At 47.5% G+C, this 21431-nt stretch overlaps 1 protein-coding gene across 2 annotated transcripts in view; it reads right to left on the bottom strand.

Moving 5' to 3' along the window:
• The window catches only part of Prmt8 (protein arginine methyltransferase 8), a 91287-nt gene extending 71647 nt beyond the window's left edge, over window positions 1–19640 (bottom strand). Inside the window, exons 1-2 of one of the 2 annotated variants that reach the window (XM_047550119.1) lie at window positions 19138–19640; window positions 297–344 (exon numbers count right to left, since the gene is read on the bottom strand). Coding sequence is in view for 1 of the 2 variants with exons in the window: in XM_047550118.1 (XP_047406074.1) it covers window positions 19138–19212 (75 nt within the window). In the remaining variant the exon portion in view is untranslated. The remainder of the gene's footprint in view (window positions 1–296; window positions 345–19137) is intronic. The other variant, XM_047550118.1, reaches the window with a different exon arrangement.
• Window positions 19641–21431: the final 1791 nt, after the last annotated feature.

Genomic DNA, 21431 nt, shown 5'->3' with positions numbered 1-21431 from the left:
TCCTTCTAGGTCCCACGGTGCAGTGCTCTAAACTCACTCTCAAGTCAGAGAGTTCACTCACCAGATGGACACAAAAATGTGACCCTGTGCCTGAATCACCCCGCCTGTGAGACCACCTCCAAGGACCCCAAGGGAGCCTTCCTTTGGCTAGGTTTCTAAAATGGTCTTGAAGAAGAAAACTCCTACTCGGGCAGCTTGTGAAGGCTCAGAGGTGCCCCAAAGGACCCCACGATGAGAAAAGTCCCACTTTTGGAATAGGACATCTTATTTCCAGTCCCAGCTTTGCCACAACTCACTGCATGGCCTGGAGTCAGCCATCATCCTCTCTGGCCTTGGATCCCTGTCTACAAAAAGAAAAGGGACAGGATTAGACACTATCAAGTCCAGGAGTCAAACAAGCATTCACAGGGACAAAGCAGGTGATGTAAGCCAGTGCCAGGAGCAGATGTAGGTGATAGCACCCACCCTGAGTGAGCAACGTGAATGGCAGGTGCCAAATGGGCCCCTCCTCCAAGAGGGGACCCATGCCCTGTGCTGTTACCTTCTGATCAGACACTGCTTTACTTTTAAATGCTGACCTCCCTGAGGCTAAATGAAACATATCCTTGGACAAGTCTGCCTTATTCTTTTCCATTATTTATTACCACCGTGTTCATATCTAGGGAGTAGAAAGAGAAAGAAGTGGATCAGTGAGAGACAGAACAAGGGCAAATAGGTACACAGCTCTGAGAAACCAACCATGAGGCCAGGCTGGGCTCCTGGCTGACCACAATCACCAAAAAAGTAGAAAACAGAAAATGCCAAGGCCAAGGTCACTTAAGGATGCCTGTTTCTCAGAGCAGGCTGGACAGTAGAATCAGAGGTACCAGAGCCAGCTAGTTCCCAGGAAGGTAAAAGGTGGTGCTGATCTTCACATGCACAGCCCAGTGTCATGTACTGGTTCTCAACCAAAAGTGCCATCAGAATCACCTACAGAACAGAGTGCTGGCCCCATCTACAGAGTTTCTTATTCAGCAGGTCTGGGATGGGGGAGAATTTACTTTTCTCACAAGTCCCCAGATGCTGATGTGACAGGTGCAGGGACCACACTGGCAACCAGGGGGCGTTTGAGTTCTGAGATAAGAGCTTCTGTTTGAAATCTACTAGTGACCTTGTGACCTTGGGAAGTTCACTGAACCTATCTGTGTCTGTTTTCCTCTTCATTCATCAATCCAGGATATTATGAGTATCTTCTCAGGGACTGTTTAAGATTTAAATGAGATAATCCATGCCCAGAGCTTTGAATGCTGCTTGGCTATAGCTAGGACCAAGTGAGTGACATGGATAATTTCTGTTTATGAAAGGAGCTTAGTGGAAGCTACAGTTGAAGTAACCTGGCATTGGTAACAGAGAGGCTCCATGAAGACCCCTAAGTATAAGAGGCAAGAGGAGAGAAGAGGAGAACCTTGCGGGCTCTGTGAAGAGGATTACAGGAAAGCTTTAGTTCAGGGAAAGAGGCGGTAGACAGTAACCCCCCAGGGGTGGAACAGGGGGGATAAATGCCCTGACCACACATACTCTCCTCCCTTCTCTGCCCTCCTGCTAATATCCCCACAGGCGAACTCAGAGCCACAGCCTGGGCGGAGTTAGGAAGTGAATCTGATGATAACTGTAGGTCAGCTCTGCATGGAAAGTTCCACAGAACAGGATGGAGAATAAATTGGAGGGCAGATAGAAGATGCCAGGGCACTTAGAAAAGAGTCTCCACAGGTCATTTGGTCTATGCCATTGCCTGAGGTAAGGTGATTCCCTAACCCAACTTACACAGGTGATTTCCAACAAGAGAGTGGATTCTGAAAGGCTCCATGAGCCAAGGTGAGCAATCCCTCTGCAGACCACATGCCAACCACACCCCAGTACAAATCCGGGCCCCAGTGTCACTGCCAGGGTGAGCCAAATGGTTCTGACACCAGACCCAGCCAGCTCTGACACTGAATTAACTAGGCACCAACCTCAGAGAACACAGAATTCCTTAACATTCTGTAGGGGATAAGAGACCACCTTCCAAGGAACAGGAAAGACAGGATGAATTTAGCAGGCACTGAAAAAACGAACTTGGCAACCCGACACATGGCTTTGAAACAATTTCTCTGACCCAAATAAAATAATGTCTCCTCAGAATATCCTCATCAAACCAGCACTGTGGTGCATGCTCAGGAGGCTGAGATAGGAGGATCACAAATTTGAGGCCAGCCTCAGCAACTTGGCAAAGCCCTAAGCAATTTAATGAGATCATGTTTTAAATTTTTAAAATAATAATAAAAAGAACTTGGAATGTAGCTCAGTGGTGAAGCATCCTGGATTCAATGCCCAGTGCCACCCCCCCACACACACCAAAATAGAATACCCTCATCAAAGGACAGTCACATCAGTCTGCCCTTTTCTCTACCTGAATCCTCCTTATACTGCAGGATTTGGGGACTGGAGAAAGATTCCAAACTGTGCTAAATCACCTTAGGCTCCTAGGAGGAAATCACTAGAGCAATATCCAGCATAATTGTTGTTATTCATTACCTAAAATTGGACAAGATGAAGTAGAAATATACTACAAGGAATGGATCTGCTCAGACCTGAAATAGTTGCTATTAAACATTTTCCAAGACTTTTGATTCTCTTTCCTCATATTCTGACTCTCCTCTCCAGAAACTTAAAAAAGACCAATGATAGAAAACTTCCACTAATGGCAGGATTCTGGAAGTCTCTGCAGAACTCTGACACCTGGACCAAATCCAGGATGTCCCTGTTGAACAGAAACTCCTATTTAAGTTTCCCCTTTATTTTGGCTGGTGTAGGAAGCTGACCTGGTGACCTTCAGTGAATCCTTTAGGTTTTTGGAGCCAGTTTAATGATATCCTACCTGACCAAAGGGGACAAAAAACACGTTTTGTTGAAGTCTTTTTGGTTTCCATCTGCTAATTCTGGGGAAAGTGATATGGAAGAGGCACATAGTTGATTTTCTAAAAAGATCCAGGTACAATGAAGTAGAGAAGATAGAACAGGGTGCTCACTATACCATGAAATTACCGCACTGTCTGGGTACGACCGTATTCACTAAAAGCTGCAACTGGAAGAGCAGAATTAACAGAAGAGACCCAAAAAGACCTCACTGAATTGTGTGGTGTTTCCCCCCATCACCAAATAAGCTGTTACTAAGCAGGCTTCAAAAGTCTAAAGGACTTGCAGGTGGTCACCGGTCATGAGTGAAAACTTAAAGCAGAATTTTCTGTTCAACAGGTACATACTATCTTTGGTTCAGATCTCTGCAAAGAGGTTTCCAGTGTCCCCAAGAGCAAGCCCATTTTGTTATGAGGGGAAGAGAAGCAAAGAGGGCTTTGGAGCCCATATTAGAACTTTCTAGGATTGGGTGATGCCTAGGGACTGAAAATATTTTCCATAAGAAGCTACCACAATAGGCCCCTCTGGGTTCAGTCACTTCTTCAGCCTCGCTCACTGTCATGACCTTTGTCCTTTGTCCTCCCCCGGGAGAATGCTACATAGTAAAGGCAGAGTAACCGAGAACCTCAAACTCCTTCACCTTGGTCTTGTAGTGCTCTTGGGGACAAAAACGGCCTTGGTAAAGACCTACCACACAGAAAGCAGGTTGCTGAGCTTGGACGCTAACTCAGTCTTCTGAATCCTACAAACCTCATCCTAAGATTATGTAATACCCAGGAAGACCGAATGAGATGGAGACGGGTGATCCCTGCCTGGTGGGACCACACGAGGCCAACCAACTGCAGGGCAACCCCCTGCACTGCTCCTCTGAGGAACAGTCTCTACCCACCACTCGCTCTTCTGCTTACCCGCTCATTCATCAACCAACACCTCCTCAGCCCTTCTGTAGTCCAGGCACCATGCTGCCATGTGGAGGATGGACTAGAAAGAGCAACAGAAGCTGGGAAGCCAGCTGGAGTGGCCCTGACAAGAGACACTGAGGGTTTGACCTAAGACAGTGCAGGTGAAGGGAAGAAGATAGAAGCAAACCATGTTAAGAAAGTAGAATTGTACTTACCTAACATGAGCAAGGCCCTAGGTTTGATTCCCAGCACCACAAAAAAAAAAAAAAAAAAAAAAAGTAGAATTATCAGAATTTCATTATGAATTATCTGGGATTGGGTGAGTGGAAGTATCAGGGACTGAGGCCTCCAGTCCAATTCCTGATTCCTAGTGGGATGAAGGGAGGAATGGTCATGCCCTTCATGGAGTCAGGCACACAATGAGAAGAGCAGATAAGCAAACTGGGAGGAGAGCTAAGGAGCCCAGGGTGGGGCATCTTGAATTGGAAGTGCCTGAAGAACACTGAGGAAGACAAATCCAGCCATAAGTGCAGGTCTGAATGTTCCAAGATGCAAAAGAGGATGAGATCATCCAGGGAGAGTAAGTTAGAGGCACCGCCATCAAGTAAGGAAGAAGAATTCATTAGCAACCAAGAAAGAACAGTAGGATACATTGTCGAGTGTATTAGTCAGTTTGCTATTGCTGTGACGAAATACCTGAGATAAAGAGCTTATAGTGGGGACAAGCTTATTTTGGTTCACAGTTTCAGAGTTTTCAGTGGCCCTGTTGCCTCCGCACCTGTGGCAAGGCAGAACATTATGGCCACAAGCGTGTAGTGTAGGAGGTCTGTTTACCTCCTGGTGACTGGAAAGCAAAGGGAGAGAGAGAGAAAGAAAAAAGGGGCTAGAATCCAATATCCCCATTGAGAGCACACGCCCCAATGACCTAACTTTCTCCTACTAGGCCCTACCTCCTTCAACACATGAAGCTTTGAGGGACATTTAAGATCTAACCATAAGAGAGAGGCAGCAAAAGCAGGACTTAGAAGCCCAGAGAGCAGAAGGTGTCAGGTAAAATGCAACAACCAACAGTGCCTAATGCCCTGGATGGGTCAGGTTGAGATGAGACCAAGGAGAACCCATGGCAGGAGTCAAAAGGGAGTTCTCCAGCGCTGGGGGAAAGAGCCATCTCTAAGGAGGATAATTGCAGGGATGGCCTTAGACACTCCACTCCCCCAAGGCCCCAGTGTGGAACTCAGCGGCCGGTATCAGCCATATACACAAAGGAAAACGACCTCCTAGCTCAGACCCAGATCCTGGGAGATGAGCCAGGCTTCAGCACTTTAGAAATAATTGTCCAGCCCTACATATGAGGATGGCAGTGAAGAATGGCTTTAACAGATGTGGAACTCAAATATTCCCTCTCACTCCCTCCTTTACCCACCCCTTTTCACAGTTAGAACAGACTAGGTCCTTGACATCCGAGTAAGGTGCGTCAATTGCCCAGTCGAGCGGGTATGAAAGGAACGGCTGCCTCAGACTGGAAGCTCTCCAACACCAGGGCCCACGGAGCACAGAGTAGGAACTGGGGCTGCTGCCTGGAGCAGGAGCCCTTCTTGGTCTCTCCTGCCTGACAAAATAGAGCCTCTGCTCTTAGAAGCATAGAAGCTAATGCTTGGGAATGAATGTGAGAGAGAAAGAGAAGACTGAGCCAGCAGGTGGAGGGCAGAAAGGAAGGAGGAGGTTTCGAGAGAAAAGTTCATTCCTTCCCAGACAAATAACTGCCTGCAGGCGGCCTACCCTGTGTCCTTAGTTTTGAGTCAGGGCCCCAGAGGAGTTCCGCTCCCTGCAAAGTCAAACCACAGATTGACAGCACCTTCGCGCTTTTCCCCAAACCTCCACTTTCTATGCCATTTGCCACCCAGGGGGAAAGCATCACTCCATTTTCAACATCACGAATTTAGCACACGTGGGCATGTCTGGAAGGGGAAGCCACGTGGAGGGTGGCAATGAGCTCGTCCCCAGCTCCACTGACAACTCAATAAAGGGAGACAGGCATAAGGCTGCACTTGAGATGGCAAGGTAATAACAACAAGTTAAGATTGGCACAGCACTTCCTACTTCTTGGAAATGTCCTCATGCCTATTGGTCTCCATTTATTTAGAGAGCAGTGCTGATCAGTGTCAATGCAAATCATCCCATGTACTTTTCAGATGCGTACCTGTCAGAGTCAGAGCATAGATTCTGGCTTCTAGTTCTCTACTTCTGCTATGCTACCTGATATCAGTTGAGAGCAAGAGGAACTAGAGTGAAGGACCCAGAAAAGTTGAGGCAACTAGAGTGGGCACAGAGGCACAAGCCTATAATATCGGCAGTTCAGGAGGCTGAGGCAGGAGGATCGCAAGATCAAAACCAGCCTCAACAACTTAGCAAGGCCATAAGCAACTGTCTCAACTGTCTCAAAATTAAAAAAAAAATTAAAATAAATTTAAAAAACATTTTTAAAAAGGACTGGGCATGTGGCTCAGTGGTTAAGCACATCTGGGTTCAATTCTGGTTCCAAAATGAAAAAAAAAAAGTCAAGGCAATTAGTTCCTCCTCAGGGTTCAGGATAGATTCCACTGTCCTCACTAGATCATGGGGCATGCATTCTGGAGGCGGAGGAATGAAGCTGAAGTGCCATAAGATTCTGGGTCCCCGAGGCTGAAGCAAAGCTGGAAAAAGACAGGGGTGGGGTGCAGGCTTGGTAAAGTCTCTAAGAAAAGCCACCAGCCTTATGGACAAAATCCCAGGGCTCTGTGGTGCTGGCAGCATGTGCCATTGATTTGGTTTTCTTTACATCCTGAAGTAGGGACATCTTATTTTTAATCTTATACCTAGAAGAGTGACAGGCGGTGCTGGACCAAGAGCAAGCAGGAATAAAAGAGGCCTGGGTCAATTTGGGACAGGAGAAATGTCTGCTCTGCAGAGCTGGAGCCTGTGCCCTGGGCATCTGCTGTTAGGAGCCACAGCTTCTGGGCAATTTGTAGGCCTTGTACAGGGACATCTCCCACTGCATGTCCCACTCAGCACAGCCAGGGATGATGGATCAAGTCAAGGAGGAAAAGCATGTTGGTTGATCCAAACCCCAAATCCTTCTGCCTCAAGCAGGTTTCAGAGGAGGCTCTAGGTATCTTTGCTGCCTCTTGCCACTGCCAAAGTGCAGGGAATTCCCAGCTGCCCCAGGCAAAGCCCAACTCTACCTCATTCTGAGATCTACATCCGTGCAGTTCCCCTTACTTTTCTGAAGATCTCCTCTTGCCAGTTTGCAGGGACTCCACACCTTCTCTTGGCATGCTGACTTTGTTCTTCAGAAGTGAACATCTAACTGGGACAGTTTAACTATCACCTTGCTTTGGGTCAGGTGGATGACAGCTGTGACCCCTAAGCTTTATCCATATTGGGGTCCTCGATGACTGATAAAAACCTCAACCAATGAATGAGGAAGGGTAGCAAAAAATAGAGATATCCTTTAATTGTTATTACCTTTCCCATGAGGAAAGGCACATGAAGCCATGAGCATTCATTGAACAAATGCTTTTAAGTCTATAGTAGGCAGTGGGCCCTACAGTAGGTGCTGGGGATTTAATGGTGAACTATACAGACAGAGTGCCCACTCGTAAAAAGTGCATGGTTGACTCTTAGACAAGGAAGTAGGGGAATGGATTCCAGCATTGTGTGTGTTGTGACTAGAGTCCTGGGCACTGTAGAATAACAGGAAAGAGAACTAAACCAGACTCCAGTAAGGGGGTGTGGCAGAGAAGGCTTTCCTGGAAAAAGTGACTTCTAAACTGAGGCCTTAAGGAAGAGCAGGACCTGCCCAGGTCATGACAAGAGGGATGTAGTTGCCTATGACTGGATCCAAAGGGGGAAGAGTATAAATGAAGGTGGAGAAGTCTTCAGGGACATGAGTATGTAAAGCCTCATATGCCATGGCAAGAGACGGGCCATTACCCTAAGAATCATGGAAGAGCCACCAAGGGTTTAAGGAGGAGAGAAGTATAATCAGATTTCCATTTTAGAATATGCATCCAGGCCATTTTCAGAGTAGAGTAGAGCAAAGAAAAGAAAGCAAAGTTGTGTGGAGAACATCTAGAAGGCACCCAAGAGATCCAGGCATGAGATGAAGAGACACAAACCAGGGTGACCTCAGTGGCCTGGAACATGGAGGACAGACTTAGGACAAAGAAGAGAAATAAATAGTGAAGATGTAGAGTCACCAGGCCTTGTGGAGAATGGAGAGAAAAAAGTCTAGGATTGTGGCTTTGGAAACAATACTGAGAAAGATGATGATCATGGAGGAGGGGTAGGTTGGAAGGAAGAGAGGAGGACTTGAGAGGGGACCCTGAGGAGTCTGAGGTCTTTGTAAAATTTCTAAGTGACAGTCAGACATGTGGGGACAACCCAAAGGACAGATTTGGGCTGCAGTTCTTAGTCTGAGAATCACCAGCAAATAAACTAGGAAGGAAGCTGTATTTGTCAGGTTTTCATTACTATAGCAAAATACCTGAGACAGGTATTTATGAAGAAAAGAGGCTTATTTAACTCACAGTTTTGAAAGTTCAAAGTTCAAGATTGGGCTACCCCACTGGTTCATCCTCTGGTGAGGAAGGCAGATTGTAGCACATAGTGGCAGAAGCACATGTAGGGGCAGTCATATATTGAATCAGGAATGCCTTTTCCCATTATTAAATCCTTTCAATCCCTTCGATCCCCAATTGACCCAAGGACCTGCCACTCAGTCCCACCTTTTAAAATGCCAGACCATCTTCCAATACTACCACCCTGGGGACCAAGTTCCCAATACATGAAACAATTTTCAAAGCACAGCAGAAGCCAAGGTCGTGAATGAGATGTCCTGGAGAGACTATGTGGAGTAAAAGACAAACACAACCCAGAAGACAGCCCTGAGGAAGACCAGCACACCTGAGCTACATTATAAATGGTGCCCATCAGACTGCAAAATCAGGGCTGCATATCCTTTCTGACACTGAATCTCAGATCTATCTCCACCAGACTCTCCCAACTATTTCCACACCCAGCCTCATCCTAACCTGTGTCCAACGTAAAACACACTCCCCCATGCTGAGACATCAGACTCTAACTTAGAGGTTCCAGACAAAAAATTAAGCTTTTACCTTATGTATTGCATGTTACAAATTGAAAACCACATTTGATATGTATGTAAGTATATATTCTTCTGCCCAATGTACCTACTGACGCAAATGTGTATACACAGCCCCACACAGAAACATCCCCATGTGCCCTACCGCCTGCCTGCATTAGCTTATTTATATCTACTCTCACTGAACATTAGAAGTGACGGTTCCCACTTTGAACTATAAATTTTCCCTTAAAAGCAAAACAGACACTGGGCAAATAAACTTAAAGTTATAACAGGAAGAAAAAGAACAAAACATTCAAAACATTTGTCAAGTTTCTTTATGTCTTATCTGGTTATTAAATTTAATCCTCATGGCTACCCTAGAAAACTATGGTCCCACAGGGATGGAGATGAAATTCAAATTAAGATCTGACTCCAAAACTTGCCCCTGTATCACACTGGGCCCACATTTTAATGTGGGAAAAGAAGTAAAATTCTAACAAAGGAAAGTTAGTATGTTACATATGATACACAGTTTCTTTATTCATTCATTAAATAGTAATCAATTTCCTACTACGTACCTTCAGGCAAAAGTGGAACTAATGCATGTTAATAGAGAACGTTCCTTAATTAGGATCCTATCTATGCTTCTGATGGGCTATAATCATTTGTGGGATTCTCTGATTGAGCCTCTTCAGAGAATTGCTGTCATAACTGCTTGTCAGGGAGAGATGAAGTCCTCGAGTTTAACTTGTCTGTGGGAATTACAATCTTTCATTTTCTGGGAGGCCCAATCTTGAAAGGCTACCACTTTACTTCAGCTAACATGAGATCATCTTTCACAATAGAGAGACAAATTGGGCCCCAGTTGATGAATTTGCTAATAGCCACTCCCTTTCTAGTGGCATTAGCCCAATTTGGTTTAGCTGGACCAACTCTTAGGTCAGGATACACACACTATGGGATTAGCTAATAGGTCAGGAGGTTGAACTTGGTATTTAAATACCAAAATTGTCTGGTAAAGCCTGGGCAAATGTCTCTCTCTCTCTCTCTCTCTCTCTCTCTCTCTCCCTCTCTTTCTCCCCTTCCCCCTCCCTCCTCTCTCTTTCTCTCTTTCTCCCTCCCTCCTCCCCTGTGCCTCAGTTTTTGTTAATAGGAACATGGAGAACAGTCACCCACTAACACAGTAATGAACAAATAGGAACTGCGCCCTTTCTAGGAGCTTGTCTGGGAGGTGCATATTGAGAGCCCTGCAGGAAGTCTGCAATTTGACAGATACTCCCAGTTCCCCATTTCCCTCACCTTTGTAGGGACATGGAGAGGTTTCATTTTCATTCTGAAGATGTTGATAGCACCTGGGTCTAGATCACTGTTGTGGTTTGGATCTGGAATGTCCCTCTAATACTCATGTGTTGAAGGCTTGGTCCCCAGTGCAGCAATGTTCAGAGATGGAGCTCTTGGGAAGTGATTGAATCTTAAGGGCTCCGAACTCATCAGTGGAATTATCCATTGATGAGTTAATGGGTCATGGCATTATGGGGAGTTGGTGGAAACTTTACAAGGTAGATCCTAATTGGAGGGAGTGAATCCCTGGAAGTATACCCTGGAAGGATATAGGATATTTCTTGTCTTCATCCCTTTCCCTTCTCTCTCTCTCTCTCTCTCTCTCTCTCTCTCTCTCTCTCTCTCTCCTCTCTCTCTCTCTCTCTCTTTCTCTTTCCCTCTGCCTCCTGGCTTCTGTGACCTGAGAGCTTTTCTCCACCAGGACCTTCTGCCAAGATGTTCTGTCTCACCTCAGGCCCAAACGAATAGAGTTGGCCAACCATGAACTGAAACTGTGAACAAAAATCAATCCTCTAATTTCCTCCTTGACTTTGTTTTTCTCAGGTATTTTGGTCACAGTGACAACAGGCTGACTAACAAGTGGGGTGAACCAGCCTCTGGGTCACAGAGAATCCCTCATTCTCCTGTAACTGGGCTCTTCTTATGAGAACTGGTGGATCCCTGGGCAAGGGTGCTACAGAATCTTGTTTCCAGCTATATTCCTGGTTCTTGCTGACTGACCTGAGAATGAGTTGGCCTTTCCTCAACTTCTTGGCTTCCTTTCTGTGAGTACTGATTCCATAATATCACCAGCAAATGCCCTTCGTGCACATGCTCCCCCTTTAGGATGCCACCAGATAAGCCCAGATGACTAATGATAGCTAATCTTTCTTGAGCATTTACCATGTGCCAGACATGTGCTTAACATGAAATAACTTATTTAATGTTCACAATGACCCTGTAGGATTAAAACCCTATTACCCCTATTGCAGACAATAAAATTCAGGTACAGGTAAATGGAGCAAACTTCGCAAGCTAGGAAGCAGCAGAGCTGCTGTCTGAACCCAGGTAGAGGGGTTTAGTACCTGCATTAAACCTCCGCATGAGACCAAGAAGTCAGCTGCCTAGTGGTTTAATTTTTAGAAGGTGCTAAGGGGCCTCACTGTCCCTCCTGCTCTCCATAAAATCCTTCAGCTAAACTATTAATAGGTTCACAATTCTACCACTAAAATAATTCCTCTGGCAACTATAAAGCAAATCCCCTGGGAGGATGAGGGGATATAAACCCTATTACAGGTTCATAGGCTCCAACAGTCATGAGTCCTTTCCCATGGCTGGAAGCTTATCAGTTCCTTCTGAATCTTCAGATGGGTAGGAGCTGGTATGGGGCAAAGGGAAAGTCAAATTCAAGGTTGCAGGTGTGGATAAAAGAGAGGAGAGAGGTCCACACCACCAGCAGAGCACATTCCAACTCTGAGAGCATTCCAGCTGGGCTACTTACTGGCTCTGCCATCTTGGTCAACATAATTAACCACAGCAGGTTTAAGTTTCCTCAAATGCAAAATGCAATTAGTACAAGTTACTCTGCATTGTATAAATTCAATAAGACAATGCTTACTAAGTGCTTTACATTGTACCCAACACATAATATGGACAGTAAAATGATAGCTTTTGTTATAATTACTCCAACTGATCAGGGAAAAGGCCATGATAGCAACTCTGAGAAGCCAGTGGACAAGATGGGCAGCTGAGTGAATAGCAGGAAAGAGATCAAGGGAGAGACACCACACTGACTAATCAACTGTTCAGGCATTCATCAGCCACGTCCTACCAATTGGGCGCTGTGTTGGGTGATGTTATGAGTTGATCTATGTCTCCCAAAAAGATGTTTTGGATTCCTAATCACTGGTACCTGTGAATGTGACCTCACTTGGAAATAAGGTCTGTGCAAATACAATCCAGTTAAGATGAGGTCATAGTGGATTTGGGATGGGGACCCTAATCCAATATGACTGGTGTCCTTATAAGAAGAGGAGAAACGTGCGTGCACACACACACGCGCACACACACACAGAGAAGAATGGCATGTGAAGATGGAGGCAGAGATTGCAATAATTAAGTCTAGAAGCCGAGGAATGCCCAGCATAATTGGTACCCACCAGAAGCTAGGAGAAAGGCAAGGAATATATTTTTCACTGGAATCTCCAGAAGGAACCAATCCTGCTGGCACCTGTATTTCAGACTTCTAACTTCCAGAACTGTGAAAGAATAAATTTCTTTGGTTTAAAACCACCCAGTTTGTGTTGTTTTGTTACAACAACCCTAGGAAATGTAGGTGATAAAACTACAAAGATAAATTTGAAAAACAAAGTTCCCATCCTGTACTCTTTAGTATCACTTCATCCTGATAAAGTAGCCGGGTGAGGAAACAGACCTGCTACTGATGGCCTGTGTCTAGCTTCCAAATGGCAAAATTTGTTAGACAAAAGTCTTTTTCCTGGTCCATCAATGAGGACTGTAAGCATAGGTATATCTCAGATGCATAAGGGGAGCGAGATGATGGTTCTCCTCATCACAAGTTATGCTAGGTGCCTGTCACCCACAGGGCATCTATAGAAATGAGGGTGGTACATGGTGGTAGAGGAAAGAAAAGAGTCTTAGAAATAAAAGAAAGTGGGTCTGTGATCCCTCCCTAGGCTTCTCCCAAATCCATCATTCCATATTTGTCCTGTTCATTTCTCCATATTATCCTCATATTTCAAGTTTCTGCTGTGGTCGTTCTCATGCCTTACAAGCCTTATGGACTGAAAAATGTATGGGTCTCAGTGACTGGAAAGCCCGAGTTTGAATCCTAGCTCCATCACTTGCTAGCTTTGAATCCTGGGAAGTAACACTAACTTTCTATGCCTCGGCTTGGCTCCTTTGTTGTTGTTGTTGTTGTTGTTGTTGTTGTCGTTGTTTGGTAATCAGCTGTTAATCTGTACAATTGGAATCATATGTACTTCATAGTGAGTGTTCCATGTAATGGAATACATAACATAAGCATTAAGGGCTATGAAGAGGAGAGAGTTCTCACTATGCATAATTCCTAGGTCTTGTGTAGAGAAATGTAGGTTTGGGATAGTAGATCAGGATACACCAGAAAACTAGCACAAAAAAATAAAAACAATAGACCAGAGTTAAAGAGATCACTCCACCAATGCTAAGGAGCTCTGTGACATTGGACAAGTGTTCTCATCTCTTAATTTAAATGATTTAAGTTTCCTTCAGCTCTAAGATTCTATGACATTATGAAAATGTGCATATCAAGCTTTTTGCTCTTAAAAATTGCACTTTAAAAAGACATCTTTACTTATGGGTCACCTATTACAAATCCTGGAAAAGCTTTGATGATTGAGGGAATTCTAATAACAAGTGAAGTAAAAGAAAAGACATTTTATGTGTGAAATATCCAACAGACTTGATAATATTGGAAAGAAAATCTTCTCAAACAGTCCTCTCTCTGCTATTCCTCTGAGAAGGTGAAAACCAGACTATCAGAGGAAGAAACTGGAATCGTTTGGAACAAAAACTAGTAAAGAAGGTAAGATCACCTAATAAAACCCATAATGGAAATGTAACATGTAACCAACCAGTTTTCTTCTCCCTTTAGGACAGCATGAACAGAGGTGACTCAGATTACAGTAAAAGAGTTTGGGATCAGACTCTAGGAAGAACTTCCTGATTACTAAAAAACTCCAAGAGTTGGGGAATTCGCCTTTTCTGAAGCTTTCTAACAAGAGACCAAGTAGCCAGCTATCCATCCTGAATTAGAGTACTCAGAGGCAGAAGCATGGACAGAATGACCTTCCAGGAGGTTCCCTGCCTGTGTTTGCTCCATCTTCTCCTTGACCAGTCAGTTCACAGGATACATTGCACACACATAATAACTGCTTGCAGCCACCTTGGCAGTTTGCATATTGTCATGCTGCCCATTTTTCCCTGCTGGCACCGCAGACTGCAAGGTGTAAGTGATGTTTTTACAGATTTTTGCATGTTCACCGTGGTATGTGAGAATCACTTCACATTGCAGTTAGCAAAGAGGAGGAAATGAAACCCACTCCTGAATTGGAGATGGGAATGTTGTGTTTCACCCTCTTTGACAGCCAAAAGCCAATTGAGGACTCTATACAAAGCCAAATTTGCCAGGGGGAAAAAAGAACCATGGGCATCTTCTTAATTCTCCTGAGCTCACTTAAGGCCTGAAATCAGTGTTTGCTGAGGGAGGAAAAATTGATGTGGATGATGGTTTATGGGTCATCTCAGTTGGAGAAGTGAGGGAGTGAGAGAGTCCATCCAGTTTGCACTTTTCTGGCAAGACTTCTAAAAGCTAGCAGGATAATAATCATAAACACTTACTGAGGACTCAACCACTAATCCAGCAGTGCCCTGTGCATGAATGAACCCATTTAACCATCCTAACAACCTTTTATAAGACCCCCTGGCCCAACATAAAAATACATCTGCCAAGTTCACAGCTGGATTCAAAACCAGGCAGCCTAGCTCCGCAACCACAGTTAGTCACCCTTTTCAGAAAGAGACAGATACAGACCATCCTTAGAGACATGGATCTGAGCTTGCCTCCTCTTGCTCCTCTTCTTCTTTTTCCTAGGCTTTGCATAAGGGACCGCATGCTTCCGTTAGGCCAAACCACCAAGATACACCATACCAGAAGTCAGCTCATTTATCCCCATAACTCAGGCAGCTCCTTGGTACCCTCAGCCCTGCTGTTACAGCAGAGGATTTTTCCCAGTCCATGGTTATTCTGTCTCCCTGGGTCAGTAATTCAACAGAACATTCAAGAAACAAAATGACTCTTTGCTAAAACTGCTTTCCCACCCTTTCCCAAAGGGTGCTCTCCTTTGAGGTGATGAAATCCCAATCAGAGAGTCATCACCATAAATAATGCATTGGGCTTTCACCCAGAATCAGAAAAGCAAGCAACAGCTGGGAAGGGTCCATTATCCCCCCAGTGGTGCATAAGTGGGTATTGTGATTAATCCATTTATCTGCTATTCAGATGAACACCCCATAGGAAGAGTCAGTAATTGCTGAATATTGAATAGGTACATGAATAACCAAAATGAACCCATACTCTGAGTGGCTGCAACACCTCAATTCCCAGAATCTTTCTTCATTTTGAGTTTTAAAGATCCACAATAACTTAAGTACAGCAGAGAGGTAGGAGATAGAAGCCCCAATTTTCCAGAAAGTCAGAAGTTTCAAAGAACTTGTTCATAATTACATGAATAAATTCAGTCCACACTTCTTATTTACTTGCCTCAGACAGGGTGCTAAGAACAGAGTACAAACAAAAATTGTACTATTTAACTGTTGAACTAGATATATAAAAGGCCAATTATCTTGCAATAGGAAAAGTGAGAGGTAGGTGTTAAGAACACAGAAGGAAGAGAGATCACTCTCCCTGGGGGGAGAAGCTAAATGGCAGATCTTGGAAGGCTGTCTAGGGGAAATGGCATTGGAGTTGGCTGTCACAGGTTGAGGAAAATTTTCTCCAGAGAGAAGGGGGACAGAGCAGCACAGTTAGAGGGACGAGTGTCCACAAAAGCATTCAGATATGAAGTCAATGGTCTTTTCAGAGGGTTGCATGGGACAGGTATTATAGGGCCTTGTCCACTATGTTAAGGAAATCGACTTTTAGCTAGTTCAAAACTGTTAAAGGGGTAGTGTAGGTCATCCAGGGCCAGCTGTGCCCACAAGCCTGTGCCCTACAGGCTTCCAAGCCCTAACTCATCACTTCACTGAACACAAGGGACTGTGGTCACAACACACATAGCTTTATTCCTCGCTTTCTCTCTCCTGGAATCTTTCCCCATCTTTACCTTGTGAAAGAACTCCTCCCATCCTCCTTGCCTCCCCCCTCATCACATCTCTTCCTTCCAAAAGGTTCCTCTCCTCCCACTCCTCATCCACTCCCATTCACACATGGCATCTTGCTAGAAATAGCAAGGGTAAGGCTAAGAGCAATGAATCAGAAGAGGGGGCAATCTGTGTTCCAAGGCTGACTTACCCCACCGGATGACTTCAGAAATTGCCTGACCCCAGCTCAGTGTCCTCAAATAAAATGTGAATAAGAAATGCATTCTACCCTTTGCTGCTTATCAGGCAGGGTTATTGTGAGAGTGAAATAAGATAAAGCCTTGGCAAATAACACTAGCAGAAAGAGGTGAATTATGCCATCCAGCACAATTGTCTACCAGACTGTGAGTTCCTTGAGGGCAGGGACCAGGTGGTTTGGAATTTGGGTGTCTAGTTATTCCTGGTACAGTGTCAATGCTTGATACAGACGCCTTGAATTAAGAACAAGGACCATTACCACGACCACCCCTCGCCCCACGTACATAATACACAGACACTTTCTTGCCTGTCCCCATACATACACGCAAACCCACAACACCCCTCTTTGGAAGTACTGCTCTCCTCCTGGCTTATTCCAAAAACAGCTAGCTCCTGGAGGAGAACCAAGTGATAGTCACGCTGCTTGGATGCCTCCCTGGGCACGTTTGACCAAGTCTGGGTTCCACCCCTTCTCTGAGGAAGTTGCTAAGAGCTGAACCTCCTCCTCCTCTACTCACTCCCCTCCTAGGAGCCCCACCTGGGGCTGTTTCTGCCCCCGCCGCCTTTGTGCCCTGTGAGCGGCGTGGATTTTTTTTTTTTTTTTTTTTTTTTTTCCTCGCAAGAGCTCGGCCGCCTCTACTGCTGTTTTCATTGATGCCTTGAGCAGAGCTGGCATGTGCGACTGCTGCGAAGGGGGAGCGCGGAGCGGCGGGGGAAGCAAGTAAAAATAGCCTGGCGCGCGTCGCTCTGCCTGCTCCGGACGCCTTTAACCCTAGCCGAGGTGGGGAGCGCTGCAGCCGTCACTGCATACTGCGGAACCTGGCAAGGGTCTGCATCCAGACCCCGCGCAACTGCGGCTTACACCGGATAGGGACCCTCGAAAACTTTTTGTGTTTGTTCGTTTTGTTTTGAACAAGCAAGGAATGGGTGGGATGGGGAGGCAAAGGGAAGCGCCTTGTCGCTTCCAGCCCTCCAGCCACCTGGCTGCAGGGACTGCTACGTGCCGGCTGGCCCAACACTTGACAGAAGCGAGGCCGTGACACTCTGAACTATTTTTAGAAATCTCTTCCGCCGGTGGGCGATCGCAGGGCGTAGTGGGAGGGGAATGATAAGGTTGGTTCGGCTGTGAGGCTAGGCGCCTTGCACTGCACAGGGTTCTGAATGTCTGCTCTCAGGTGGGAGGGTGGGAAGGAGGCGGCGAGGGGACCGCACGCATGCTGGCTTTGCCCTCACTCAAGGAGACGCATTAACTACTAAATGCCCCGCTGTTTTCAAGCCCCAGAGCGTGTTTGTTTCGAAATCGACAGTTGCCAGATGCATGCTGCTTCTAGTCTCTCAGGGAATGAGGATTTTTAAAGCTTTGCTGCCTACGCTGTTGAGTAGGGGTTAGAGGCAGAGTTCTGACCTCCAGGAAAGAAGATCGGAAAGGGTCTTTTTGCACCGTTTTACATTCCGGCAAGACAGAGGGACAATCCCCGCGCCACACCCCCCTCGCCGCCCCACGCTGCATATGGGTAACCATATGTGAAATGTACGGCAGCCCCACCAGACACCGGCTATTAATAGAGCCTGGGAGTTTGCTCTCTGTGTCTTTTTCCTGCCACCGAGTAAGGGATGATCACACATACCCCACTCCGCCCCCACCTCGGCGCACCATTTCTTCGGGAAGGTAAGGGGGCTACCCATGCCGAACCCCTTCGTGACTACAGGTGCCCGGAACCTACGGAATAGTCCAGTTGTTGGAATGACAACGGGGTCAGAGCGAGACGAAGAAACAGCCTGGAGTGTTGGGACGCAAAGCCCGGCGGGATCTCTGTGGCTCAGGGCCAATTAGAGAGTAGAGAAAGGGCAGCTATTGGATTGCCTCAGGCGGGGGCAAGAGTATTATTTGAGGAGCTAGAGCGACCTTCTCAACAGCTGCTGCGGGACAAGTGGCTGCAGACCCATTTCTCGCCGCAGCTGTCGGCTCGCACGCAGCCCCCACCGCCCGCGCAGGCTTGGCTGCGGCAGGAGCGGGCGCTGTCCCTGGTTCTGAAGGTGGCCTCGACCAGTGCGCCCTCCCTGGATTGAGCGCCCCAGAGGCTGCTCTAACATCGAAGGATTGCAGACCTCTCCCGGGCCCGAAACTGGGCCCGAGGATCTGTTGGAGGTGCCTAAGTACTACCACTGGTTTGCCCCCACCCCCGCGGTCGGGAGCTCTCCGTTGGTTATTGCGGGGAACTAGAGCTCGGGGACTGACTCGAGTTGAAGGGTAAAGCCGAGGCATTGGCCAGAGATAGTCAAGGTGCTGCAGGGAACAGACCTGGCCCCAGGATCACCCACCCTGGCTCTGCATAAAGCCGGGAGGGAACCTCTAATGGGGCCCAGAACAGAGGGCAGGGAAGAGCGTCTGCCCAGGGTTTGGGACTTGGGGGAAGGGGAAGGGAGCAGCGGGTGGCAGAAGAGGGTGATGGGGTGAGAGCGACTCTTTTGCATTTTCAAGAGGGAGGGGACCTGAGACATGCACTGTCTCCCCCCCCCCCCCAGCACGTACACACAAACACATACACACACACACACACACACACACACACACACACACACGGCCGGGAGAAGCAAGCGGGATGGAGCTGGGGAAAGTTTGGCACTAGGTGCTGAGCAGCGGCGGCGGTGGCGGCGGCGGCGGCAACAGCGGCGGCGGCGCGGTGGTCCGGGTGGGCGGCAGGGTCGCCAAGAGCCCGGGCTCTGTAGCCTCCTTACCTCAGTGTTCTCGGCAGCGTTCTCCGCCATTTTCCTCCTTAGGAGCAGGCAGCGGGAGGAGTGTTTCATGCCCATAAGAGCCAGCAAGGGTTTGGTGATACAGAGATAGTAGAGAAAGAGAGAGAGAGAGCTGGTGTAGCTTTAAAAGAGAGAGCCAGAGAATGGGAGGAAAAAAAAAAAAAAAAAACAGCCCCTCTGCTGGAGCGTCAGCCGATACAATCAACCACGGTTCAGTCTTTTCTGCAGTCTCCACTTTGTTTTATTTTCCTCCCTTCTCATTTGCTTCGGATTCCTTCACACAGTTTCAAGTTCTTCTCGCGCACCCGACCCCCTCCCCGCCCCTCTCCACCCGCGCTGCGGGCTCGGCAGGAGGGAGGCAGCCCCGAAGGCTCCGCGGCGGCGGCGGCTCCTCTCCGGGCTGCTTGCAAAGTCCGGCCGGCCGGAGGCAGCCACCAACTCCTCTCAACTTCTGCCGATCGGCTGGGCGAAGCAACACGCTTCCTGCGCGTCTCTCCCAGGGGCTGAGCGGGGTGAGTGGGGGCGGGGGAGGAGGTTCGGTGGAGCAGGCGGCGGCTGGGCTCAGACCGAGGGCCCCCAGCGCCCCCGGGCCCGCCCCCTCCCCGGGCTCCCAGGGTCTCTCGGCCGCCTCCACTCCTGGGCGCTGCGCACAACTTGCGCGGGGGCAAGGGCTGCGCGGACGCTGCAGGGCCGCGCGCGAGGCTCAGAGAAAGCAGGCTCCCGGAGCAGGGCTTTTGCAGGTTCTCAGACTGAGGGCAAGCTCCGGGCAAGACTGGGCCACAGTTACCTCGCCCGCACCCCACCCCACCTTACCCCACCCCCAACTCTCCCGCTCCTTTGCCAATTCCTGGATGCTTCCTTAGCTAATTACGGTTTGGGGAACGAAGGAGTGGGTGTCTGGATGGGGGAGGGTCCTTAACTCCTTCAACACTAGGGCTCAGCGTGGTGTCATTACCTAGCCTCCTGTCCCACTCTCCCTGTCCAATGCACTTGGGGCTCCAAGCCCCTCTCGCGAGGCAAGCCCTCTAGAGCAGGCAGGGTTGGGTGAAGGTGGCAGTCAGACGTGGTTTGGGAAGAGGGTGAAAGTCAAATGGAAGAGGCTGCTGTCATGTTCCCCCTACCCCAGTCTTCCCTGGCAGCCCCCTGCCCACACATTTCTCTTCTCTCTCCTCACCCATCCCCCACCATCACCAGATTTTGAAGTCCCTTTTATGGGAGAGAGGGAGGATGTCACGTACCCATTAGGATTCTCTTGATCCTTTTTTAAAGGAGTTTGGGCGGCAGCAGGGGGTGTGAATTTTTATACAATGCATTCCTGTCTTCACTTTGAGAGCTTCTTTTTCTCTGTCTTACTGGCCATCTGTCAGGCGGTGGGAAACAGAACAATGGGGGAGGGGGACCCATTCTTCCCCTCAGTTGCAACAGGACGCTCAGGCTGACTCCTTGAAAGACAGCTGCACTTTGAAGCTTTCAGCCCACAAGTCAAGGGCAGGGACCTCAAAGCGCACCTTGAGCACCCCTGCTCTCTTCACTTCATGGCTGTCTTTATTTGGGGAGATCTGCTCTGAATACCCTATTTACTTTTATCATCCCCTTTGATAGCCAGGAAGTGTAAGCCTGACTGTCCTCAACTAACCTCAGAGTCCACTGAAGAAAAAGGGCCAGAGCCTGCTGGCAGCAAAGCCCCCATCACCTAGTGCTCCGGCAGAGAGAAGACAAAGCACTAAGTGGAAGTGAGAAATTAAGGATGAAGAATAAGAAAGATGAACACACACAGAGGCTTGAGTTAATGGGAGTACATCGTGTGTGTGTGTGTGTGAGTGTGTGTGTGTGCAGGAAAGAGTAAATTCAAATGAATGACCTTAACCTCCTTCACCTTTTCCTTTCTCAGACCACAGACCTGGATTAGAGTCCGGGCTGAGTGAGCAGAATCCTTAGCAACACACCTGATCATTCTCTTTCCTTCCATACTCTGCTGTCATGCATGTAGGAGAAGAAATCCAGTGACTCTAGAGTGTCTTTTGCCCTAACCTCTGTTTCTCTAAGCATCTTCTTGGAGATTAAAGATCCTGGGAGACACCCTACCAAAAGAATGTCAGTACTTGTACAAAGAAAATCAGAAAAGGATCCCCACAGCTCATTGGTCCAGTCCTCTCATTTTACAGCCAAGGGCCCTGAGATTGATAGAGGAGGATGTTTGTCTGTGGTCCTTCAGCAAGAGAAGAGAGCATCTGAGACCAGCTCCCCAGCCTCCCGACTTTCATTTCAACACTCTG

Source organism: Sciurus carolinensis, chromosome 4 (genome assembly GCF_902686445.1).
Source record: "Sciurus carolinensis chromosome 4, mSciCar1.2, whole genome shotgun sequence".
Classification (NCBI taxonomy): domain Eukaryota; kingdom Metazoa; phylum Chordata; class Mammalia; order Rodentia; family Sciuridae; genus Sciurus; species Sciurus carolinensis.
The sequence above is the reverse complement of the archived record's forward strand: the minus strand, read 5'-3'. Positions and strand labels throughout refer to the sequence as shown.